We start from the raw sequence: 25,037 nt of genomic DNA on the forward strand, positions 1-25,037 counted from the left end.
ATCACTTTGCTCATGATAGTGAATGTATATTTTCTGTGTGTCTGTGAATGCAAGTCTAGTTTCACCCCCATGATGTCAAAATGCCCCATAGCCTGTTAATTTCTTAATGAATCTAATTAGAAAGTGGTGCTTGAGACAAAAATCACTGCTGAACTTCAAAGCTTTGTTATTAATCAAGAATTATGTGATCTAAGATGGTAATTTTTTTCTTCTTTCTTTCTTTCTTTCTTTTTTTTTTGCTTTGTCTTGCATCATAAAGATAATGTCATGGCTAGAGCTTTAGAAAACTCAAGCTATCAGCTTTGCACTGATTTACTGTTCGTGCCCTGTTCAAGGATCACAGTAAGTCCCAGTTCTTCTCTACCTGCTAGTTAGACAACAACAAACCCAGAGCTGTCACTTTTCAGTCAATCAGTCGCTGCAAGTATTACTTCTGGCAAATTGATCGGAGCATTAATTCATTACAGCTTCAAAGGCCAAATCTTTAATCTTGCTCGGATTTTAAAAAGAAAAATGAAATAAAATAAAAAGTTCAATGTGCTTCCCAATGGCAACACATCATTGTAATGCATGCAGTAAATTCTCAAAACCCCTATTGTCTGAGGGTAAAAGTTCTAATCTGATCAGATCTAATTATTGAGTGTTAGAGAATCATTTTCAAAAAGTTTCTTTTTGCTATTGAGGAAGCAAACGTGAAATTGTGGGAATTTGCTTTGCTTTGCTTTGAGTATTGTGACAGAAAAGAAGAAGAAAAAAAACACAGCCGCATTAGTGTCTAGTATGCCTGCAAGGAATTTGAAGTAAAGTTATTGTAACATTGAAGGCTACCTCAAATATCCTGACGGCATTAAAAAGTATTTCTCAAAGTTTCTTTCAAAGTTTCTGTAATGGGATTTTTTTTCCTTTCTTTTTCTCTTTCTTTTTTTTGTGGGCTATAGAATACAGCTGTATTATAACACAGCAATGAAAATTGTGACTCTGCAGAATGTGTGAGAATAGTAGAAACTCTCAGAACATAATAAAAACAGAGCAAGATCTAGATGTACTCCTCATCTAATGTTACACAAAAATGACTCCTGGAATTACATTCGCTTGTTTTGTTCAGTGTTTCTGCTCACTGGCCGAGCGCAGTCACAGAGCCCTTAACTCATACTTACACGAGCTGATTGATGAAAGCTATCTTTGTTCATGCATCACAGTCACAGGAGATGGAGCCAATCATGTATATGTGTGTGTATGTAACTTTTAATTAGTATTCAGCATTTTTCCACACATGCCTTTGTACTGCACACAATTGCATGAAAGTATTTCTTTCACGTTTCATTTTTTAGATTTTTGTAGATTCCATTGTCTGTAGCTGCAGGAAACCTGAGCGAGGAAATGTTGCTTTAATACTTGAACGCTTTGGTCTCGTTTTATTTAAATATTTGAAATTACTTTCCCAGACAATTACCCTCCTTTTAGGCTTGAGTCCTTGTTCACCTCTGTTGTCTTCTTCACTCCCCTTTTGCCCCACTAGTTTCATCTGCTGTAAACAGTCTTTAATCAAAGTCCTTGAACATTTTTACTGTGAGATAAAAGCATCCTCCCCTAACAAAAACAAGAGCGACTGCTCTATAATCTGGTTGAAGCGGCTGAGGCAAAAAGATGCTGAACTCCAAAAGTAGGCTTTGATTCTAAGTAGAAAACCAAGGTGAATCTTCAAAAATAAACTGAAATGTATTAAATTCCTAGACATATTAAAGAAATGCAAATGAAGGTGGAATATTGAGATGCTAGAAAATGGAAAACAACAATGCCAATTGTGTCACCTGTTACACCTGAGAGAGCCAGGATGGAGGCAATCAGGTTGAATTTGGAACATTAATCCACTCAATAATAAGAGAGCAAATTAAGCAAAGGGAACACTGGAGCTTTGACTAGATTCTTTTGAAAGTTGAACCGAAGGAACGCAAACGCAAATTGGTTGATGGAATTAAGAACATGAACATGCAGCAAAGAGCAAAATAATTGAAGGTTGGAAATTCTCCGGCTTCTAGGTTTCTTCATTATTACTCAAAGGTAAATTTGTTATGCAGACAAGAGATCCAGCAGTCCAACGTTGAAAACAGGACCTCACAACAATAGAGGCCCAACATTAAGATGTTAAAAAAACAGAACAGCACCATCAACAGGACATCACAGCAACTGCAACTTTACAGCTCCGTGTGCATCAGCTCCCTCCTGAGCTCTTCAACACGTCTGTCCTTAGCATGGATAAGGGAAAGGGACATCCCGCTGAATTCATGGTGTCATTCTTTATAGAGATATTTCAAAGAGAATGCGAGATCAGATTGTCCAATCTGTTAAATGGAGATTGCCGGTTTACGATACAGTTGTGTGAAGGGTGGGAGGAGTTAGGACACTGACGGGCACCAAGCGTGGCTTACAGAGAAGTTGAGTGGCAAAGGAAAAAAATGCCAAGTCTCCTATTTGAGATTATTCTGGGTTTTATCCAGACACCAAAGGTGAACCTATAAACACTACATAGCCTACAGTATCTACAAGCTGTGCAAATGATGTGTGCCAGTGAAAGATGTGAATGTTAGACTGCTAAACTGCATCAAGCTAGCACCGCTAATACACCATTCCACTACTAGTTAATGGAAGCTTTTCCAAAATGTGTAAAATAAAAGCATGGCTGCACAAGATGGTTTGAGTGTACACCCGATGGTACAATATATTCAGTAAAAGATTTGCAGTGGAAAGCAGAGACCAGGATGTCATTGGTGGAAAAGTAACACAGTAGACTGTAGCTTAACTGGGTCATAATTAAACATCTCTAAAAGCATGCAATGGCATGCAAATTATAGACGTTTTTTTGTTGTTGTTGTTTTTAAACGTCTAATGATAAGCTCGTGATCCATTCCTCTTCGGAAAAAACAATCGTGATGTGCCCATTCAATCACCAACTAGCGATCTGATCACCAATTGGAACAAGCCGCAAAATAATCAGTATCTGGTTCGAGGCTGATGATCATCAGGATGCAAAGGTAATTGGGCAAGAACACTATTTTATGAATGCCAAAGAAGACAGAGTAGTGGATTTCGGAAGGATGCGCAAGAAAAAAAGAGTGTGAAACTGCAACAGGGCAGAAATGAATCACCTCATGACCTCTTAATGGAGAAACATAATATTTCCTGGATCATAGAACAAAGACCTTCTTCTCGTAATTGGACCAACACGGCTGAGATGAGAATCGCAATTAGCGAACTGTGAAGGAGCAGGGAAAAAAAAATTAAAAATTATATATATATATATATAAACTCCATGTTGAAAATAAACCAAACTAAGGTAAGGTTATTGCTGACAAGGCACTTAAGTAGCAATCTGACATAATTGAGCTAAAAAAATATAAATTGAAGGATGCCTCAGGAAAACAGTGTGTACCTGTGACTGCTATACACCAAGACTAATAAGGATCTTAAGAAACAAATAACTGATTCAGTTGAAGGTTGTTTTGTTTATATACACAGAAAGACAGTGCTGGCAAATATCCCACCCTAATTTTACTTATAAGATAGTTAGCAGCTGGTGCCAGAGACAGGGAGGTAAAGGATGAAATGGAGAGTGAGTGAAGGGGAAGTATGAGAATGAATGACAGACAGGAAAATGTGGGGAGAGGATAGAAGGGAGAAGTAGTAGATAGATGGTAAAGTGCAAGAAAGAGAGGGAGGCAGAGGACACAGGAGACAATACTGTAAAAGTTTCATGAAGGGAAAAAAAAGCTGAAATACACCATTTCAAATACGCACTGATAGACGGGCAAAAGGCAGATATGTGCGCATCCACATCATCATACAGGCAGGAAGGACTTTAAAGTGGCAGATGAGCTGACAGGCTGACAGGTTGAAGTAGATATAAGCAAACAAGCATACAAGACAAGGTAAAGACTGAAGTAAAGAAGCACAGGTGGCCGAGAAGATACAGATACACACACAGTCAAATTGACAGGTAGGCAAACTGACAAATAATCCAGTAGCTTGATAGATAGGCATCTGTACTCTCACATACTGTAGTGGAATCTGCCTCATGCTTCTGGTCTATATTTTATTACTTGAAGCAAGAAGGAAGGTAACTCTACTGCTGTTAGTCTGTCTGTTAGCAAGATTACAAAACAACAATAGACTGATTTTTTTTTTTGGGATGAGATTTAGGACACGGGCCAAGGACTGAAACTTTCAAATGAGAAGTAGATATGAATCTTAGGGCAGCCACATGACTTACTTTTTTTTTTTTGAAGAACATTGGACATTGAATTGACAGAATTTTTCCGAAGCTAGAGTACGTGACATCACACACAGACTGGGAGAAAGTGTAGAAGTCTGATCAAAACTTTGCTGTTTAATTTCTCCTCACAGGCAAAAATGTAACCCTTCACTAATACTTTTTTTGTCAGGCCGTTGGTAAAGTTGTCTTCTTTCATACAATGGAACCGTTGTGCAAAAAGACACAGATTTGGTTCCACTATCCTGCGGTGGAGTAATCTTAACTCATAGACTCCAGTGTTAATTGACACTAGAATTTTCTTACGTAAACTGAACGACCAATAATTAATTCAGCCTATTTTGGCCCAATTTTTGCACTCAACATTGCATTTTGCCTTCTACAGGGGAACGCAAGGAACAGTGGCAACCCAACCGGCTGCTCCTGGCTGGTTTGAATTCAATTTTGGGCGGTATCGTCATACTCCCTAACAGTGGAGGCACAGACGCCTCTGATGTCTGTGTCGTTTACATAGCACTTGAGCAACATGTCTGTCAATCAAACTTCTATTTTATCCCATGTTGTTGATCGTCATGCATTATTAAAGATGGCATATTCAAACGTGAATATAACTACCAAACAGTTGCTCATATATTTTTTTCTTTAAAATATTTCAATCATTCTCATGACTGTCTGTGGAAATTGCTCTTAGACCTTGGTAGACTGTCTGAGTGCACTTCAAGTAGCCCTCTGTGATTGTGAAACCTTCTTTTTGTTGTTTCCATTTGACCCAGAACCCAGCTCCTTATTTATACAACTCACATCTTCAGCAAACAGCATGAGCATCAAAGTGTCACTGAAAAACTCGTTTTCACCACTACAAACAGGACAGAAAATCTTATGTGCATGCATTTACAGAAGCATAAAATTATTAGCTGACATATAACAACTCCTACAGGCAGCAAATATTCCTAGATAACTCAACATTTTAAACAAATATGAAGACATGAATAAAGGATTTTATGATATTAGGCGGGCGCCACAGTGGTGCAGTAGTTAGCGCTGTGGCCTCACAGCGAGGAGGTTCTGTGTTCAAGCCTTGGCTTGGGCACAGGATGTTTCTGTGTGTGTCTCCATGTTCTCCCTGTTCCTGTGTGGGTTCTCTCTGGTACTCCAGCTTCCTCCCACAGTCCAAAGACATCAAGAGGGGATGAGGCTGATTGATACTCTAAATTGACCGTAGGTGTGACTGAGTGTGAATGGTTGTCTGTCTCTATGTGTTGGCCCTGAGATGGACTGGTGACCTGTCCAGGGTGAACCTCGCCTCTCGCCCAAAAGCCGCTGGGATAGACTCCAGCCCCCACGCCCCTTTACAGGAGAAATGGAAGAAAATGGATGGATGGTTGGATGGATGATATTAAGCAGTAATCTGATTGTTTACAAAAAATAATAAAACTCAGTTTCAAATCATGACAAGCAAGAGTTGTGTCATAGATGCGTGCAGTTTTTGTTTTTTTCATGTCGTCAAACCAAAGACGGAGTCACATTTCAAACTCTTAAAAAGGAGGATGTGTACAGATGGATTCAGCCTTGCTCATCTCCGTCTGAAGAGGTTGATGCTGTTGAAGTATTTGCCTCTTTAAAGCAAGCAGAAAGTTCCCAGGGATTTGACACCATTTATCAAACTAACGGATCAAAGAAAAAGTAAAAATTGAGTCAGTGTAAAACTACATATCCAAACACTCCTTTCAAACAGGAAATTAATTGCTGTCAATTATCTACATGATCTACATTGCACTCAAACGTGTTGTCAAGTCTCATGTTACATCTTAGAAAAACCTATGTCTTTGGTTACTGAAAGAGCTGCAGTGCAGTATTATCATGAACATAATGTGCTCAAGTCAATGAAGAATCTATATTCTCAGCCAGGACGTAGCAGAGACTAATGCTAAAACCTTCCAGATCTTTCAATAAGATGTGTTGCTCTGTCCCACTTGACTGCAAGGTATTTTACAAGTAGTGTGTTGTCACGGAGACTCATCCATTAATTTCCCTCCCATGTTTGTGAGGACATAAACTCTTATTCAGGCTTGTAAAACTAACCTTGTATTGAGATAAAATAGGTCAGTGTTTGTTTTCCTTCCTACTGCGTTAATAAACAAATCTGGCATTGTTAACGTGTCATGACTTAGAAAGACGGATTAAACTGTCCCCTATGTTGAGCAAACCTGAGGAGTGTGCATTCAGCCAAAGCCCCAGAAATCTAGCAAAACACGACAATACAGGAATTACAAATTTCTCAGGGTGTGTTCACATTTTGCCTGGTTGCCTTCGACTGCTCCGAAGCAAGACAAGGCTGCACTCACATCACTCCATTTTTTTGTATCGTAGAGATGTACCACTGCTTTCGTCTGCTGAGCTGCCGCTTTGTCACATCTGTGCGCCGTGCTTGTACCAGTCTAACACCCAATTCTTCCAGTCATGTCAGGGTCAAGAAGGTGTACAATGTAAAGAAAGCTGTTCCTGAAAAGGAAGAAAAAAAACCTGACGGTTCTGGTGGGAGAAAGGGTTCTGTGCCGGGATGCAGTTCTTACTGATCACACCACTCAAATGAAATTGAGCTGACTTCAGTTGACAAGTGTGTCTGGCCACAGTGTGGATCGCTCAGTCAAATGTGGCCCTTACTCATACAATGCAAATAGGACGTTTTTCTGTTTATTTTAGGCGTCAGTACACCAAGACAGGCTCCTTGTATTTGTACTTGGCAGTGAACCTGATTCTGACCCCAATAACAGATTAGCAGATGTGGCTGCAACTGTCAAGTATCTAATAAAAAATGGGGACAAAGGATAATGAATAGAGAGAGATTGATGGGGTGGCCTGGAGAGAACGAGTGAGGATAATTGCTATAGACTGATTAAAGATAACAACAAGGAAGATCATTGCCATCTTCTGAAGTCTTTTCGTTCTTCTTTCTCACACAGAAGTTGAAAGTACACGCACACTCGCGCAATGTAAATGTTTGATTAAAACCACTCAAAATGACACAAGCCAGAACACAAAGATAGATACATATGAAATGTTGAACTCGCAGCAGTCTGCTTCTTCAATCCAGCATAAGCCCCAGAAGTGCACATTAGAATATGCAAGGACATTTCCAGTATTAAAAACTTTCACATTTGAATTGTAAATTTACAAGACTAACAAAGAGAGCCTGAGAAAAGTTAATTTACGATGAAGAGCAACAGTGAGTATGTGGATGCTGTTCACATACTGGGCCCCCACTCCCACCCCCAACCTTGCAAATGCTGTTTCAGCTGCATAAACCTAATGAGACATTTAACCACAGACTGAGGTGCCAGAGAAAAATATAATTTGACTCATTTTAGAAACACAAATCGCTTGCAGTGACTTTGTCAAGCTTCGTGGCCTTCTTGAGAACAGGTGCACACATGGAAAATGTCGGCTTGCTTTGTTAAGTTTCTGAGCTGACGTGACACAATGACAGAATGAGTTTGTTAAACAAAAGGGTCGGATTAGTGAGATTTTAATGTTTTTGTAAAGATTGTCACGATCAACAAATGTTTCGTTACATGGGCACCTCCTGGTTTTACTTAGACTAGACATTGTATATTTTGCATTTTGTTTTTGACTGAATTTTTTTGTGTGGTTCATGGTGATTAAAAAAAAGAAGCAGGTAATACAATTGAAGTTAGTATCAATGGCTACGGCCAACGAATGTGGGAAAAAACACTTTCAAATACAAGATTCTGTAGACAAAAGAATTTCCGTCATTTCACAGAACATAACGTTGACATACAGACACTCCCTACAGACTACCCCTCACCTTGGGTTCTGGTCTCGTCTGATAGGTAACACTCTGCCCAGCAGATTGAACCATTTTTAGTGCTGCTGCTATGGAGAAGCGGATATTTGAACACATACAGTACATATTGAAGGTTTTTACTCTGGGCTGAAACAAGGTGCCTGCAGAAGAACAGGGGGAGGAGGTAGAGCTGGGACACAAGAAGGGGCCGCAGCATCAGGACTGAACTGATTCAACTTCACAGAAGATATCACAGAGAATGAGTTTGTTCACTCATGGTTTTCCTCAAGGTGTTGTGTGTCCAGGTGTTTCTAAGTTTGCCATTTTGGGCCCTCACTGTGGAGAAGGTCTATTTCATGTAGACTTCATTGTTTGTCCCCACCTTAAAGGCAGCTCCAAACAATATACTGTATTTATGTCCCCACAACACAAATAAATAAATAAAGTATGTGTAAACTTTCCCAGTTTCAGCCAAGCACGAGTCAAATAGATGCAAATGAAAGCCCCTTGTTACAGCCCCGCCTGGACTGTGGCAACTTTCATTTGGGGTTTTGGAACTTCCATCCATCCATCCATTGTCTTCCGCTTATTCCTACATTAAGGGTCGCGGGGGGGGGGGGGGGGGGGGGCGTGGGGGCTGGAGTCTATCCCAGTGTCAACGGGCGAGAGGCGGGGTTCACCCTGGACAGGTCGCCAGTCCATCGCAGGGCCAACATACAAAGACAAACAACCATTCACACTCACAGTCATACCTACGGTCAATTTAGAGTGTCCAATTAGCCTAGTAGTTTTGGAACTTGTTCATGATTTTCAGTTTAAACGTTTAAGTTGCAAAGTGATCGTTCACTCAGTTCTGGGCTTTTGGAACTCTGTACACTGTGTTTACCTGTGGTCTTGTTAAGTTTTGAAATCTCTTGCGTCTGTTTACCTTAGTTCTTGTCTTTGCCTGTTTTCCCTCCTTTGTTCGGTGAAGTTTCCCTCTATTTTTCTGTGTTCTCTCTCTCTTTTTTCTTTGATCGCCTGTGTCTTGCTCTTCCATCAATCCTTGTCAGCCCCAGCTCTGTCCCTGTTGTGTCTCATCCTCTTTGTTGTGTGATTAGTTGAGTTTTAATTTTAGTTTGATTCCCTCTTGTTGTCATTATCCTTAATTGTTCTTCCCAGTGGTTCTTTCTGCTTATTGTTCACTCGCCAGTTTGTTAGCTTTCATTTAGTACAATCCAGTTTGTAAGTTTAGTTTGTATTAATAAGTTATCAAGCTGTCCAATTCTGCCTGCATCATGCTGTTTAGTTTGTCCACTTGCATCCATAAAACGTAACACCCCTAGAGGCTGATTGAAATAGTTTTCTCTCCTGTAGTTATGATTTAATAACCGGGAAGACAGTCCCTTTTATTTTTGTTGTTATTCAAATTAATTTGAATTTTCCAAATCACCCGTGTCACTGTCAAAACAGCTGAAAATAAGCTTTATTGTCAGTGTCATTTTTTTGAGTAGTGTTACTCATCGGGGCACCTCAAGTTCACCATTATCCCATGTTCTAAAAAGTGATTAAGCTAACGGTGATGATATAAAGGAGAAGCTCCAATCTTTATTTACCCAGTGCCACAATGAATCATACTATAAAGCTCCGCGATAATATCTCTTTCTTTTTTCTTTCCCTAAACACTGTCTGAAAGAGACAGTCTTAAAGGGGAAAAAACATAATGAGTGAGACAAACAAATTGCAGAGGCTATAAGAGAGGATCTGCAGAGAGGGAGGGTATCATAGCCGTCATCTATCACTACCCTCATTATACTGACTCCCATTCACATAGCTGAAACTCTGTGAGCACTGTTCTGGGGAGGTTTATGTTCCCGCAGCCTTCACTCGCCCTCTCTTGTGTGTATATTTGTGTGCAATGCATCACCTCGCAGGGACAAAAATCTATTCACGCCCCGTTATCTGAAAATTCGCTCGCCGTGAGGTTTTTAATTTCAGGGCAGTGCTTGGTTTTAGGGTTAATAGTATTATACACATCATAGTGTAAGCATTGATTGATTGATTAACGAAGATCAATGCAATGTCCCCACAAGTAGAGTAGCACACGTTTGTGTCAGTGCAGGAGTGTGTACGTGTTGTTATCAGTATCAGGCCAGCTTGCTGTAGTCAGGACAGCAATGATTTGAGAGCTCAGGGACACTGGTGTGATAACAAAGTCTGTGTTGAGATGTGTGCAGCTCATCTACATTGCAACATGCATCATATGTGTGCACCAGGTCTTGCATAAAAAGTAATTGTTCACAACCGCACGTGTACATACAGACGGATGTATGGGTGTGTCTGTTCTGAGTGGGTATGTGCGTGTGTGTGTGCGGGTGCGTGCGTGTGCATGCACGTGTGTTCCGTCCATTGTGCGCTCTCTCAGATCTGTCAATATACCATTGTGACTGAAGAAAAAGAGAGGGAGGGGTGGAGGAAAGGATAACAATTGAGGCAGAGGTCTGCTGGGATATTGGCTTTTTTGTGTGAAGCGGAGTCAAGATAGAGAGAGAGTAATAAGTTGTCTGAGGAAAGTGCAGCGAAATGCTGAAGCTGAACGTGTAATGTTACATTGTTACATGCAAATTCTCTTTATGGTTTTCAAAAGTACATTGAATAGATGAAAAAAATCATTTCTGCATACGTGTTTATTGAAAGAGAAGAAGATCCCTTTGCAAAATGTATTCTGCATAAAGCTGTGTATAAATTTGATGACAGTTAAGCTTTCCAGTAGTTGTGTTAAACAGTTGCTTGTTTCCTGTAGATATTGGAGTCATTACATTATTTAACCTTTTTTTTCCCTCACATCTGAGCATCTGAGTAGTCAAATCAATTATGCTAATATTTATTAAAAATGCAATCATTGCTTAATGAAATAAGTCAGCTTATTGGTCAGCAGCATCACGAATATTTACCTTTGCAGCGGTCAGTTCTTTGGCTTTTGCCTAGAACCTTATTTAAAATGGCAAAAGATCTTTGTAGGCACTTTCCAGGGAACAAGTAGGTGATCAGAATGCATGTCATGTAGTCACAACACACTTTGCATTGGAGGCCAGCCAGGGCTCTTAGTTTCATGTCATCCACCTTGTTTCCTTTTAGTTCTTTCCTGCCTGCTGTTTGATCAGTTGCAGGCCTTTCAGCCACTGTCACGGCTTAATGGGACTCTTGACTAAATGGACACTTTTGTTTTAAAGGGCCGTTAAGCAACATTTTAGCTGAACGCAACATTTTCAGTAGCGTTTTGATGGCGAACCGATTTGTGAATATTGATACAGTTTGAGTTGAAATTAGACCAATACAGTTTTAGCAGTTCTGTTTTGTTTGTTTTTTAATATTTGAGTAGAGCAGTGTACAGTACCTCTCGTAGGTATTTTTACATTGAAAAACAATATCAGTGTCGTAATGTGGTAAACACGTTTTTGTCAGCACACACATTAATGCAGTGGTTCAAAAATGTATTTTACAATTTTGACAATGTGTGGTGACATACTTTTTAGCTGGAGCTCCTTTTTTTCCTCATGTAGCACAACAAGTTAAGGCATTTAACATGTTCTCCACATGCTTTGAACTATATTTTGCCCATGTTCTCTTGCATGATATCCATATATTACCAAGTTTCCTTCATGAACACATGTATGCTACCCAAATATCCACATATTGTGTAGATACTTGTGGGGAAACGTGGGACATAAGAGTAGATTTTTTATGTGAGATTTTACTGCTTGTCAAAGTCCACTTACAGGAAGTTTTATCCATCCATCCATCGTCATCTTCCGCTTATTCCTACACATTAAGGGTCGCGGGGGGGCTGGAGCCTATCCCAGCGTCAACGGGCGAGAGGCGGGGTACACCCTGGACAGGTCGCCAGTCCATCACAGGGCCAACATAGAGAGACGAACAACCATTCACACTCACAGTCACACCTACGGTCAATTTAGAGTATCAATCAGCCTCGTCCTCTCTTGATGTCTTTGTACTGTGGGAGGAAGCTGGAGTACCAGAGAGAACCCACACAGGAACAGGGAGAACATGCAGACTCTACACAGAAAGATCCCGTGCCGGAGCCGGGACTTGAACCCGGAACCTTCTTGCTGTGAGGCGACAGTGCTAACCACTGCACCACCGTGCAGCCCGCGGAAGTTTTATCCATTTTTTAAAAATAATACATTTAATATTCATACATTTTAGCTCAAGTTAACTTAAATTGTGCGTGGTTAATATTATAAAGTATATCACATGACAATTTATCCACTAGTTTATCAGCAGAAAGTTGTTTGCCAACATTCCTGCCTTGTCAATTAGGCACGAGTACTGAGTATGCTCTGGTTATTTCATTTATATTGTGATAGCTGAAGGTTGTTTTTTTTCTTATTCCAAAATGGACTAGATTGTGACATAGTATTCTTCACGTGTTCACTGACATTTGACAGTAAATATTTTTCTTCATTATAAAAATGATAATTAGTTTTAACCCCAATAATTGCCAGCTTTTTTCCAAAGCTTGCCCTAAATACATAAAATTAGCTTGTATCTCCCAGCCAGCCTCTTGGTTCAGTTTGTTTATATATGCCCTGAAAATCAACTCTCAAAACGTACAACTTCCTTGAATTAGTGATCTCCTCGCTGCCTCCCTCATCACTAGTTGTGAGCCCAGACGTCTTTGAACTACTTGCAGTGTTGCGACAAAGACTTCCTTAATACCTGTTTTTGAAATGAAACAATATTATTAACATTGCTTAGCGGCCAATGCTCACTTGTGTCTCAACACAGTTTTCAGGAGCAACTTTTAAAATTCCTTTATACCCAATTATGTAAATCTGCAATGCCTTGCTGTGTCCTTTATTGTAAAGTGAGGGTACAGAAGGCGGTCAGCCTGAACGAGGAAAACATTTGGAAGTACTTGACAGATTTAACTCTCAGTTGATTTCTAACTTGCCAATTCATAGTCGACCCTCTAGAGGAAGACCCAAGTCCATACACCATACATATTTAATTTTCTTATCTATTGCTTGATTGATCCGTTCCCAGGTTTCCACCAGTGAGCGAGGAGGCTGCTGTTGGAACCCCTGTGGGATTCATCATGGCAGCTGCTGTCAATCAAACTATCGTATACTCCATCATCGAAGGCAACGAGGGAGGTGAGAATGCACAGAGCTGTTTATGTAAAGTTGGCTCGTTGTTGGCGTCAGTTGTGGACTTGGGCGACTGTGTGTGTGTGTGTGTGTGTGTGTGTGTGTGTGTGTGTGTGTGTGTGTGTGTGTGTGTGTGTGTGTGTGTGTGTGTGTGTGTGTGTGTGTGTGTGTGTGTGTGTGTGCGCGCGCGCGAGAGAGAGAGAGACCACTGACAAAGCAGCCGGGGAGTTTAGGCCATTAAACTCAGTGCTATGTTCTGCAGATTTGACCTCATTCACCAGTATGCCAGGACCCAGCATCAGTATATGGTCCAACCAGTTTTTCTCATTTTCACAGATAATGAAAAAAACATGGATTTTCATGAACAAAAAACAAGTCAAACAACAGTCCCTGCCAAAACATTATGATTCTGTGCTAGTATAAATTGATGCAGAATCAGCCAAACACCAGAATATGCTCATGCATATTTCCAAAATTCATGAATTTTCTTTGCAAAAAGTCGGTGGTTTTGCTACGAAAAGTTGAAAAATGTTTTATTATTTGTTGATGGTGGACCTGCCCTTTAACAGAGGTGTTGTCAGTTCCAGGATTCTGTGTGACAGGTCATCGTTTCATGCACACTTTCATGCGAAAACAATGAAGAAAACAAACTTTTCTCATGTATTACATTAGACTTACACAACCTTGCAATTGTAAGAAGCTGCACTCTGCCTTAGTGCTTTCAGTGTTGTGGTCAAGTACATCAATGTTGTTGTAGAACCACTGTTTAGAATAGTTCACAGTTTTGAAAAGCATCTACGCGCTCACTTTTACAGCAGCGGTCTTGATTACAGTTCAGAACTGACATATTCTTAGCTCTGCCAGTGATATTGAACACCTATTGGCATAGGAAGTGAAAGGTGATTGGTTGGTAGGTAGAATGGAGGGTTGCATTGTTTTTTTCCCAACAAATCGCTTTTTTTCACACCAAATTGCAGATTTTGTCACAATTTAAAAGAAAAACACTGCAAATTAAGCATTTTTGATGGCAGAAATCTTTTTTTTTTAAATCAGGGCAATCCTGGAGGGACGGGTGAAAGCTTGGAACCGTGACAGACACATTGTAATTTGCAACCTCCCCCCCCCCATCAATAGTCCAGAAGTGGTGTGAGATGTATTTGAGTGTTTGGGTTCAATTGTTTTGGGTGTTTGTGTCTCCCTAATGAAAAAACTGTCCCCAGCATCTCCAGGTTAAGCTCAGTCAGTAGCTCGCGATACTGTAAAACTACACACAATCAAACTGTTCTCTCACTCTCACACTGCTCCATACAAGAAAGTATAAAACACTCTTTCTCTGTCTTCCTTTTCGACCTCCCTCTACTCCATTTCCCCCTCCGTTTTTTTTTTCATTCTACCTTCCCCACTGTCTGCTTTTCTTTCTCTATTTCTCTCTGCCTCTCCTTCTCTCCAGGTGTGTTTGCATTAAATACGACGACTGGAGAGATATCCACAGCCAAGCCCCTGGACTATGAGACCAACTCCAGCTATGTTCTAAAGGTAGAAGCCGACTCCATGAGAGTGGTCGCCTCCAACCTCCGGGCTCCCTCCAAGAGTGAGTGTGTTATTCATGAATCTTCTTCTTTGAGGCTAGGCTCAGATTACAGGACCAGCTTTTGACATCAGATTGCATCACTGCAGATTTCAGATGGTCTTCTGTCTAATTAGACACACACTTTCTGCAGCTGGTTAAGACCCTCATAGACATACTGTGTTTCATCGCCCCCCTATTCTAAGCTAACCCACCAAATGCCTCACCCAGACCATTACACTAATCCTAGCCTAAATTTACTTCAAATCTGAACTTAAAACCAGGTGTTTGCCTCCTTGATTTTATATATTCTCAAGGGGAAAAAAAAATCAGATGTGCCTGGATTGGAAGCAAGAACAGTATAAATACTGGAAGGAGATCCTGTTACATCAGTGCAAAACATTTTCCACCATTTTTAACCGAAGGTCTTTCTAGACCAATGGGCAAACTTGCAAAATGCACAAAATTCACACCTTCCAGAAACAACATTTATTAGCTGCAACTATACGAAACTGATTGGTTTTAGTTGCCAGGGTTCCAAGTGACACAAAGAAACTCAATACAGTTGCGTAACTTGCACTTCAGTGGTGTAACTGCAGCGTAACCCAACAAAAATGCTCACATTGATTCAGTACACGAGTATGGCACTGAAGCACAATGCTACGACCTACAGTCTCCCAGCCTCTTTTTTAAAATCTTTTATTGCAAGTTTTATTTCTTCTTGTCATCTTATTTTTTTTAAATTTCATCCTTATTTTAATCCATAACTTTTCTTCAACGTCAGTTGAAAGTAAAGAAAGGCCGAAACGGGTTTTGACACATTTAATTGAAAGAATAATGAGGTTAAAATGGCTCTTAGACTTTTAGCCTTTTTTATTTCACTCTAATGTTTTCCTTTTGTCTCCCTCTGTTGGTATCTCTCTCTCTCTCTCTTTCTCTCTCTCTCTGACTATATTCAGCTGTCTGGCTTTCTCCTTTCTTCTTTAATTATAGTGTTTACCACATGCTGTTCTCATTTCATTCCAACTATTTGAGTTTAAGTATTCTTAAGGGATTAAAACTACAAGTCATTGTAAGTCATTAGCAAATCTCTTTCAATTCTTTTAGGGAGGCATTTTAATCAGGCAGCAGATCAATAGGATTCTCACAATGTGTTAATCTGGTTTTCCAACTCAAGTAGAGGTTTGAATTGTAAACAGAATTTTGGCTGTGGTGTCTCTAAGAGGGTAGATAAGCAGATTAAAAGCATCTGTTTGTTTATTTGTTTGCTTGCGTTTTTGATGTCATCCTGACAAATTGACACACGTATGTTTATTTATCCTTTTCTGTCTTTTCATAAAACTCCAGCAGTTCTCAATCTTGGGGATTCTTTCTGTCTTTCTGACACATGATCCCCCCCTTCAGTTTGGTTGATGCATTGTGTTGCAGTTTTTACATGGGTGTGATTTGGAACGTCCTGTTTTTGGCGAGATAAGACGCACTGCTCTCTGCAGTGACTCATTCCAAGTTCCAAACACTCAGTGTGAATGACAGAGCCTCATTGGAAGAATGTTTTTGTCTTATTCTAAATGTGTAGCATTTCTGAATGTGTCATTTATTTTCAGATACTTTATATCTCTCCAGTTCCAATTTAACAGTAATACTGAGGCGTTGATTGATTTTAAAGTTTTAAACAGACTTTATTTTAAAAACCTGAAACAATATCCACAGCTTTTTAAAAACAGACTTTGTTGATGCCTCACAGGTTGCTGCTCTGCTAACACACTTTTTTCATATCCTGCCAGCATTTTTTGAGAGATTAAAGTCGCTTATTATGACATGAATTCTGTAAAAGTTTCTATGAACACAAATCAGTAGGTTGATTCTCCGAAGAGCCAGTTGATTATTGTCTGTTGTTCTGCAAACACCAACCTGTGCTACCCATAGGGAAGGAAGGTAACAGAATTAGTAGTTTAGACCGGATGTAAACATGTCTGTGTTGTCACCCACAGGCACAAAAACTAATAGCTGCTGAATTGTACTTTTTTTCCCCCCTGCAGGCTACGCAAATGCAATGTTCTTTTCCAGCAGGCAGCAAAAAGTTTTGAATTTGCAGAAGCTGTTATTTTCCTTGCCTTCAGATGTCATGTCTACCTGCAGCTCTGAAACGGATGGTGTTTCGGTGATAGGCGGCACAGATTGGACTGGAACTGCAAGTTCACACCAGTTGATTTAAAACTTGCTTGAGCTGCAGCTTTGCAGCTAAATGACGCCTGCTGCAAATTTTCATGTTTTATTCATCTCTGTGCTTTTAGTATTTAGTCGGTGTTTCAGATTATTCAGAGTCTTTATGCAGCTCATCAAGCATGTAATTGTTTTATGTTGTGTATACAAAGGTGTAACTTAAATGTGTAAATGGGTGTTTCATGTGTGTAGCCAACACAGCCAGGGTGGTGATTGACATCCAGGATGAAAACGACCACCCGCCAGTTTTTACCACTTCACTTTACATCGGAGGGGTTGCAGAAGATGCCAAAACTTTCACCTCTGTCTTGCAAGTACAGGTGAGAACAGAAAAACGCACACAAATGTATTTGAAAAATTCATTTGGCACATGATATAATGGTTGTCAATGTTGTTGGATTTGTATTTTTAAATGTTTGGATTATATTGGTCACAAAAGGTTGCTGAACTGTGACAGTTTCGTGCCAAATTTATTTTAGCTCCGCATGAAGGTATTTACGGTGCCCGGGGATATTTGGGAGCTGGTGTGTTTGATGTTTATTTTAAATGGAGATAATCTCCAGCTATTTCTGCTGAGATTATTTCTCTATGTCTCCCCCCTTGATATCTACCTCTGTCTATCAGTGAATAGATCTCTTTGTTTCCTTTCATTTTATACATTCCTGTGGAGAATTTCATATCACTGTAAACAAATCCAGTGACTGCCGTATTATTAAAATGCCTTCTAGGACCCAAAGTGGGTCATGGAACCGATCTCTTTCAGTCTCTATCGGAGGAGTAGCAATATATTTTAATGAGTCTGGAAGCCACTAGAGACTCAGGCAGGGTCTCTGGCACAAAAAAAAAAAGCACTTTAATAATTTATTGCAATTTTTAAGATCATTCTTAGATACCCCTGCTTCATTAGATCATCCACAGCAACAGGAAAGTTGAGAAAATAAGGGTGAGCAAGACTTTTGTTTTTTTAAATAAGTATTGAAAATCTCCTCCGCTCACCCATGTTTCAGATGACTCTTCTTTTGCAAATACCTGGTATGGTGTTTGCATATAGATATTGAGCAGTCAGGCAAACTTTGTCTGGAGCTAGTGACCTTCTTTCCAGTCATCTGACCTCTTTTAATACTTAAAGATGCTGACAGGGAGAACTAATAGCACACTAGTAGGCTGACTCACCATTGGGTGAATGAATAGATGTACAAGTTGGAAGGAAGTGAGAGGATTGATGGTCGGATAAAGATAACTGGGATCCTGCTGACAAACTGAAAGGACAGAACGAAGGGGAAAGACATACTTGAGTGATAGGGGGATGAATAGATGACGCGGGGCGATAAATAGGAAGATAGGCTGGAGGGAGGAAGGGAGGGGAAAATATGCCGATATACAAAGGGACAGGTTAGTAAAACAAAAAATGAAGAGACACCACTCTCAGCCCTTCAGACTGCATTTGCACTACATCTGTCATTGTGTTCCCAAAGAATACAGCAACAGTGCAAATACATTTCACATTAGAAAACCTATTTGTTACTCAAAAGAGCTTTTTTTTTATTTGTTTCTTTGTGAATTTTTCAACTTTTATAATCCCACAATTCAATATTTTTACTGTAAGAAAAAAGCAGATTTGTAAAGTGTATCACCCGTTATTTCCATTCCTTCCACTTTAACTTCCGATTTTCTGCCCTCCTTTTGGGTGAGTAAGTGTAAGGCCCATTTAAAACATACAGAATGCAGATAGTCTACTTGAGAATAATTCAGAACTGCAAAATGAACTGAGCAACAGCTCAAATTCTTTTTAAAAGCATTTTCTTGAAAATTTGTTGTTGGTTTTTTTCCTCCACCTTGATGGTCGTGAAGTAAACACTAGAATGAAAGCAATCACAATGCAAAATGTACCTTCATGCATTTGAATGGAAAACTTTAGAGATAACGTCGCGTGTCTTTGCAATAAAAGACGAAGCTCTCTGCTCTTTGGTCCTATTTGAAATTAAAGGTATCCAATCGAGTGTTCTTGTACACAGACGTTATGTTTTCCCCAGTAAAACACATTTTGTGCATTATTCAGCTAGGATCCACCCTTGCCTGCGTACACAGTGCAAACAAAAATGAGGATCCACTCATAAAAAATACTGCTAATGAGATGACCTCTTATTCCCCCCACACGGGGCTTTTGTCGGTCTGAATGTTGTCTTGACTCTGTCATTGTGTGAAAATGCGATCGGTGGTGGTAACAGTCTTGGTGGGAGTCTGAGGATTGACTGATTTTCGGGCAAAAAGCGCTGAATGTGAAGGGTGTTAAATACTGCAGATAGTTTTAAGCTACAGTAACTGTAATAGGCATTTTACTTTTCATGTCTTTCCTCTTCTTATCCCTTAATCCGTCCTTTTTATATTCATCTCTCCACATTGTCAGATTTGATGCGGTGGGCGTCTCAGAACTGAATCTTTTAGTCTCTACTGCTTCCAGGCCGTCTCTGAAAGAACAGCAATAACCCAACGTCTGGCCAAGTGTGTGTCCAGACGCATATGCAAGATGCATGGATATGAATGTATGTCTGAATGAAGGAGACGCTTGATGGCTCGCCAGAACGACTGAACAGATGAATCACATACAGCTCAAAGCACCATTTTAGTCTAGTCGTGTTAATTTTGATGTATATGGAACCAAATCATAACAGAAGTCATCTCGGGGCACTTTTTCTCAGAGAGCAGGCCCAGCACTCACGCTACAAGAGTATTTACAAGAGCAGATGAAACATTGTCCCTCTGTGATGGGAGGAAACCTCAGTTAGAGCCGGGCAAAAAATCTGTTTGATATTTCCTGAGAAATAAACGAAAATGTCCAGAGACAAGAGTCACTCAGAGTTTAATATATTTATTCAAAACAACTGTTGCTCTACATTTCCGCTGGAGTATATAATGTTACAGGTTAGAGCCTGAGCAGTGGCTTCATATGCGAGGTGGACTGCCTCCATCCTTGAGATGAAGATGAGAGGCAGGACTCCAGTGTCATATTCAAAGTAATTCATGGTACAAAAGAACATGTTGTACATCTTTTAGATGAGACAGGTGGGTAGTCGAAGGCTACTGGACCAAAAAGTTGCACGAGAACTGCTGCCCACTAACTTGCACTGTGATATTTATACTTTCTTCCTAACTGCTAAAAGCAGGGTGATGATCATATTAGCTCCTTGGTGAAGTCAACGATGTTTTTATAACGTGGACGTTAAGTTGACGGGAGTGTCAAGTGTGTGGTTAATAGACATCAGAGAAGCTGTCCAATCAGCTGATTAGACTGGGCAAGATGATGGCTTTCATATGTAGTAATGATTTTATCTTTATAAAGGTTCAGGAAGCTTTTAGGACTGAGAGTTACGGTATTATATGGATCAGTAGAGCCCTGAGGGCATACTCTACAGATGTTGAGTGGTAGGGCTTTTCAGAAAGCCTTTCTATAAGTGTGGAGGCGCTTTTACTAGACGAGAGAAATTCTTCTACAACAGGTTGATAATAATGATTCCCTCTCCTGGCTCATCCTGCAGGCCCTGGACCAAGACACTGGTAACTACAGTTCTATGACGTACCGCTTGATCAATCCGCCTCCTGCTGGTAAAGACACCAGAGGCAGCAAAGATGGCTTTGTCATCGAACCCTACAGCGGCGTGGTTAAAACTGCAATCATGTACCGCAACATGAGGAGGTCCTATTTTAAGTTTGAGGTGGTCGCTACAGACAACTACGGTCAAGGACACAGCACCAAGGCAGACATAGTGGTGAGTATATTTGTGTCGCGTCACGTTGTAATCTTTCCCCTGATGAGGCTTACTGAACTTAAATGTGGATAAAGAAGTCTAATTTGCATTTGAGTGATTTGATTTATTCATGTCACGAAAGGTGTCAGTGGTGAACCAGCTGGACATGCAGGTGGTCGTATCAAACGTCCCTCCAACTTACGTGGAGAAAAATAAAGACAAACTGCTCAGGTAACATAAAGCGTCCAGCATAAGTTTCAACCTCGTCTTTTTTTATTTTTGTCTATTTTGTAAAATATTTATAGATCCATGGCATTCAGCTGGGTTTGTGTATCCTGGGAGTTAAGGGTCAAAAACTACAGAACGCACATCTCATTTGATGGAAGCGAGCCCTCGCTTTGACACGGAGCAGCTTGTGCTCTATGTGTTCTGTCAACAGGGCACTTGTTATTGTCTCTGTTGATGGACACCACGCTCTGCTTACATAACAGTCACTTATTCACTTTGATAGACTGACATTTTTCACAAACAACTTTTCCAATAGAACAACTCTCCCAGATATGTATTTTGATAGAACGTGTGGTTTGTACACAGCATTTTCAAGGCAGCAATATTATCCTGCTGTAAAAACGTATCTACTTCTTTGTAAACAAACTCTTTACAATGAGATTATGTAATCTTTGTGTCCAGACTAGTTTGAAAAAAAAGTTCTGTTTTATACGCACTTAACATATCATATATGTTTTACTGATATAAAATTCAAGTGTAATTTGGTGCTATTGTGGATTGTTGTACCATTCCGTGAGTTATTGGATGCACGACGCAGGGCAGTGGGCGGAGCCACCTTCCCTCATCATGCTGTAATTTTCACCGAGGACAAATTGACAAAACGTAATGCTTTTAACAAGTAACTGTGCCAGGTTTTTGTTGTTTTGTTTTGTTTGTTTGTTTGTTTTTTGTCAAGGAGAAGGATCGGCCCACCACAGTAAGACCAAACGAGATCCCTCTTAATGTCCTTTACAAACAAACAAAAACAGGATGTAGGCTTCATATTTATTTGTGTTTCTTCTTTAAGACTTTAATCCCAGATCCTGGGCTAAACCCTGGGATATGTTTCTCTAGGAATTTTTTCAAGGCTTTATTCAACAATGGTGATTTTATGTGATTATTTGAAAGTAAAGAGGATTTACAACGTATTTACCTGTTACTGTCACCTGTGACACCAGTTTAGTTCTTTGCAGCCTTCCATCCTCGCCCTCTTGAACCTGTTATGCCTTCTCGTCTGCACACACACTAGTGAAAATATTCAGTATTATGTTGAAACTTTTTAAAATTCCTTTCAAATCAACCATCTTAACCATCCTGGAAGTTACAGATTCAAAAGTGTGACTTTGCTAGATGTTTGCTGCAGGTGTGAAACTCAAACCTCAGTCTGACAAATTCATTTGAAGTAAATTTGGAGAAAGAGAAAAGTAATAATATTTAGAATATAATGTGGGTACGACCTGTCCAGGGTGAACCCCGCCTCTCGCCCGTTGACGCTGGGATAGGCTCCAGCCCCCCCGCGACCCTTAATGTGTAGGAATAAGCGGAAGATGACGATGGATGGATAATGTGGGTAATTTTGCCACTCTCACAGGTGGTCCATGACTTGCTGGATCACACACTAACACACACGCACGCACACACACACACACACACACACACACACACACACACGCTTAATGTAACTGGATCATTTTAATAATCTCTGTAAAAGACACATGTATTTGTGGCACAGTTCTTGCTGTGAGCAGGTTTCTTAGGGAAAGAAATCAATATTGCACAGTACGGTGCCTGCCAAGCTCTGTGTGTGTGTGTGTGTGTGTGTGTGTGTCTTTAGGTGAAATGCTCCTTCTGTTTAACCTAAGCAGTTCTATTTTTTTTTCTCAGCATTTTGGAGCGCTATGTCCAGGAACAGATACCAGGAGCTAAGGTTGTTGTGGAAACCATCGGCCCCCATCGCCATGGTGATGGAATGGAGCAAGAAGACTACACCAAGTCGGACCTAATGATTTATGCAATCGACCCGTTGACAAATAGAGCTGTATCCAGACAGGAGCTGTACAAGTAAGAACTTTGGTCAAATGAGAGCACTTCTGAACTTTTGACCTCACGAGAATCAAAGTTTTTTTTCATACATTCTCTGTCTTTATTTTTTTAGGGTCTGACAGCTTTGCTAAAAAAGAGAAAAAAACTGTATTTAATGATTCCCTGCTTTGATTCAGGTCTTTTCAAGGGCCAGGATTATACAAATTAATTAAAAACACTTGATATTTTGGGGGAATATCACTGGACAAGTGTGTATGCCGTTGTTGTGTGAATCAGGACGTCTATGTGACCCATTTGCTGCATGATTAACTGTTTGACATTTAACTGGCAGGCATTTCTGGCCTCCATCACCCCCACCATACTCAAACATGTTGGCATCACTTCTGCTGAGTAACAGATGCCAGTGTGCAGTGTGTTTATTGACAAACGTACACTGCCTCAGTCACACAGTTTGCGTCTGTCACCCTCAGGTTTTTAGATGGTAAACTGTTGGACATCAACAAAGAGTTCCAGCCTTTCCTCCCTCCTGGTGGGCGGATTCTGGAGATCCGAACCCCCGAGGTGGTGACCAGCGTAAAGAAAGCTGCGCAGACTGTCGGCTACACGGAGGGAGCACTGCTGGCTCTGGCAGTTATTATCATTATCTGCTGTGTTCCTGCCATACTGATAGTCATTATCACCTACAGGCAGTAAGTACAAGTTATTTTCTTGAAGTGTGGATATTTTTAAGAGGAGAACTGGCATTTGAATCAAATATACCAAAACTTCCAAACATGAAAGGTCCGTTATTTATCCATCCATCCATTTTCTATACTGCTCATTCGTTAAGGGTCGCGGGTTTGGGGCTGGATTCTATCTGACAATGGGCAAGAGGCGGGGTTCACCCTGGACGGGTCACCAGTCTGTCACAGGGCCATCAGGAGCAATTAGGAGTTCAGTATCTTGCTCAAGGATACTTGGACATGGTCACCGGGGGAAGAGAGCATCAAACCAGCGACCCTTTAGTTTCTTGACGGCCTCCCTACCTCTGAGCCACGCTGCCCCTTGTTATTTATTTGTTTATTCATTTACATATAGAAGTCCTTTGCTCACTGATGCAACTCTTCATTTGATTGTGTGGATTTTCTTAAACCATATTGTCTTGCATTTTGAGTGCCATTGAAACCCCGTTGGCCTTGGGAGCTGTTGAATCTTTCGCCATGCAACACGACAGCACAACCGTAAAAGTACCTCTAGTGTGAAATCTGGGTCAGTATCATCCAGCGTTCCAGCCGCTAGTGTGCTTGGAGTGAATCCATATACCTTAAATTTGTAATGCTGATTTTAAAAAAAAACCCAACAACTCTTCAATCAGAGTAGTAACAATGAAATAAGCCAAACACCGAAGCACTATTTGTCATTTAGTCACCTGGGCCCGTCTTTTCCCCCAGATGATACAACATGGCAGGCTGCCAAACGGCGCAGACGCTAATAGTTTGTTTCGCTAACCACTGTTGATGGCCATTGATTCCACCAATCTCCCAAACACACATAAAAAAAACACTCATGCACATTTAAAGTGGATCAGAGCATTGTGGAGAGTCATCGTGCTCATAGTGAGAGATAAATAACAACAGGCTGAGAGGACAGGACATTGGAGAGGGAAAAGCTGTGGCGATCATTTGCATAATAATCATTCGTCTTTTATTTTTGTTAAATGCCTATAATGAGGACCAATTGTCAAACGTTGCTTGTAAATTACAATAAGCTAACCTGGCTAACAAGAGGTCCTGTGTTATTTATTGTCCACATAATCACTAATCACTCTCTCTCTCTCTCTCTCTCTCTCTCTCCATCTTTCTCCGTCTCTTGTTTGCTGCATTTGTCGCCATCAGATTCAAAGAGTGAGTACTATTTTCATACTCCCATGCAAACAAATGTCACTGTCGTGGTTGTTTCAAAAATCTTTCACGACGATTAAGCTGATGAGTTTTATAATGCAGAATGAGAGATCAGGAAGGGCGGCGAGACATAAAGGACAGTGGACAATTAAACAAATTAACCTTGAGGAACATAGAATCAATAAATGTGATGGTTTAAATTATGTATGTGTGTGTGTGGTCATAATTAAGGTGACTAGATCGTCAGTGCTGGTTGACTATATAAAGGAATTATTTGGGAAATCCAAAAGTGGCACATTAATCTCTAT

At 40.3% G+C, this 25,037-nt stretch overlaps 1 protein-coding gene across 1 annotated transcript in view; it reads left to right on the forward strand.

The window, feature by feature from the left end:
* Positions 1-25,037, forward strand: part of LOC147239653 (protocadherin-15-like) — a 171,626-nt gene that overhangs the window by 115,330 nt on the left and 31,259 nt on the right. The window contains exons 27-33 of the mRNA XM_086194725.1: positions 13,119-13,228; positions 14,673-14,813; positions 17,205-17,332; positions 20,549-20,779; positions 20,901-20,989; positions 22,691-22,867; positions 23,320-23,538. Of these exons, the coding sequence (XP_086050851.1) occupies positions 13,119-13,228; positions 14,673-14,813; positions 17,205-17,332; positions 20,549-20,779; positions 20,901-20,989; positions 22,691-22,867; positions 23,320-23,538 (1,095 nt within the window). The remainder of the gene's footprint in view (positions 1-13,118; positions 13,229-14,672; positions 14,814-17,204; positions 17,333-20,548; positions 20,780-20,900; positions 20,990-22,690; positions 22,868-23,319; positions 23,539-25,037) is intronic.

Source organism: Aulostomus chinensis, chromosome 23, assembly GCF_037954235.1.
Source record: "Aulostomus chinensis isolate RoL2024-O1b breed Wild chromosome 23, RoL_Achi_v1.0, whole genome shotgun sequence".
Lineage (NCBI taxonomy): Eukaryota > Metazoa > Chordata > Actinopteri > Syngnathiformes > Aulostomidae > Aulostomus > Aulostomus chinensis.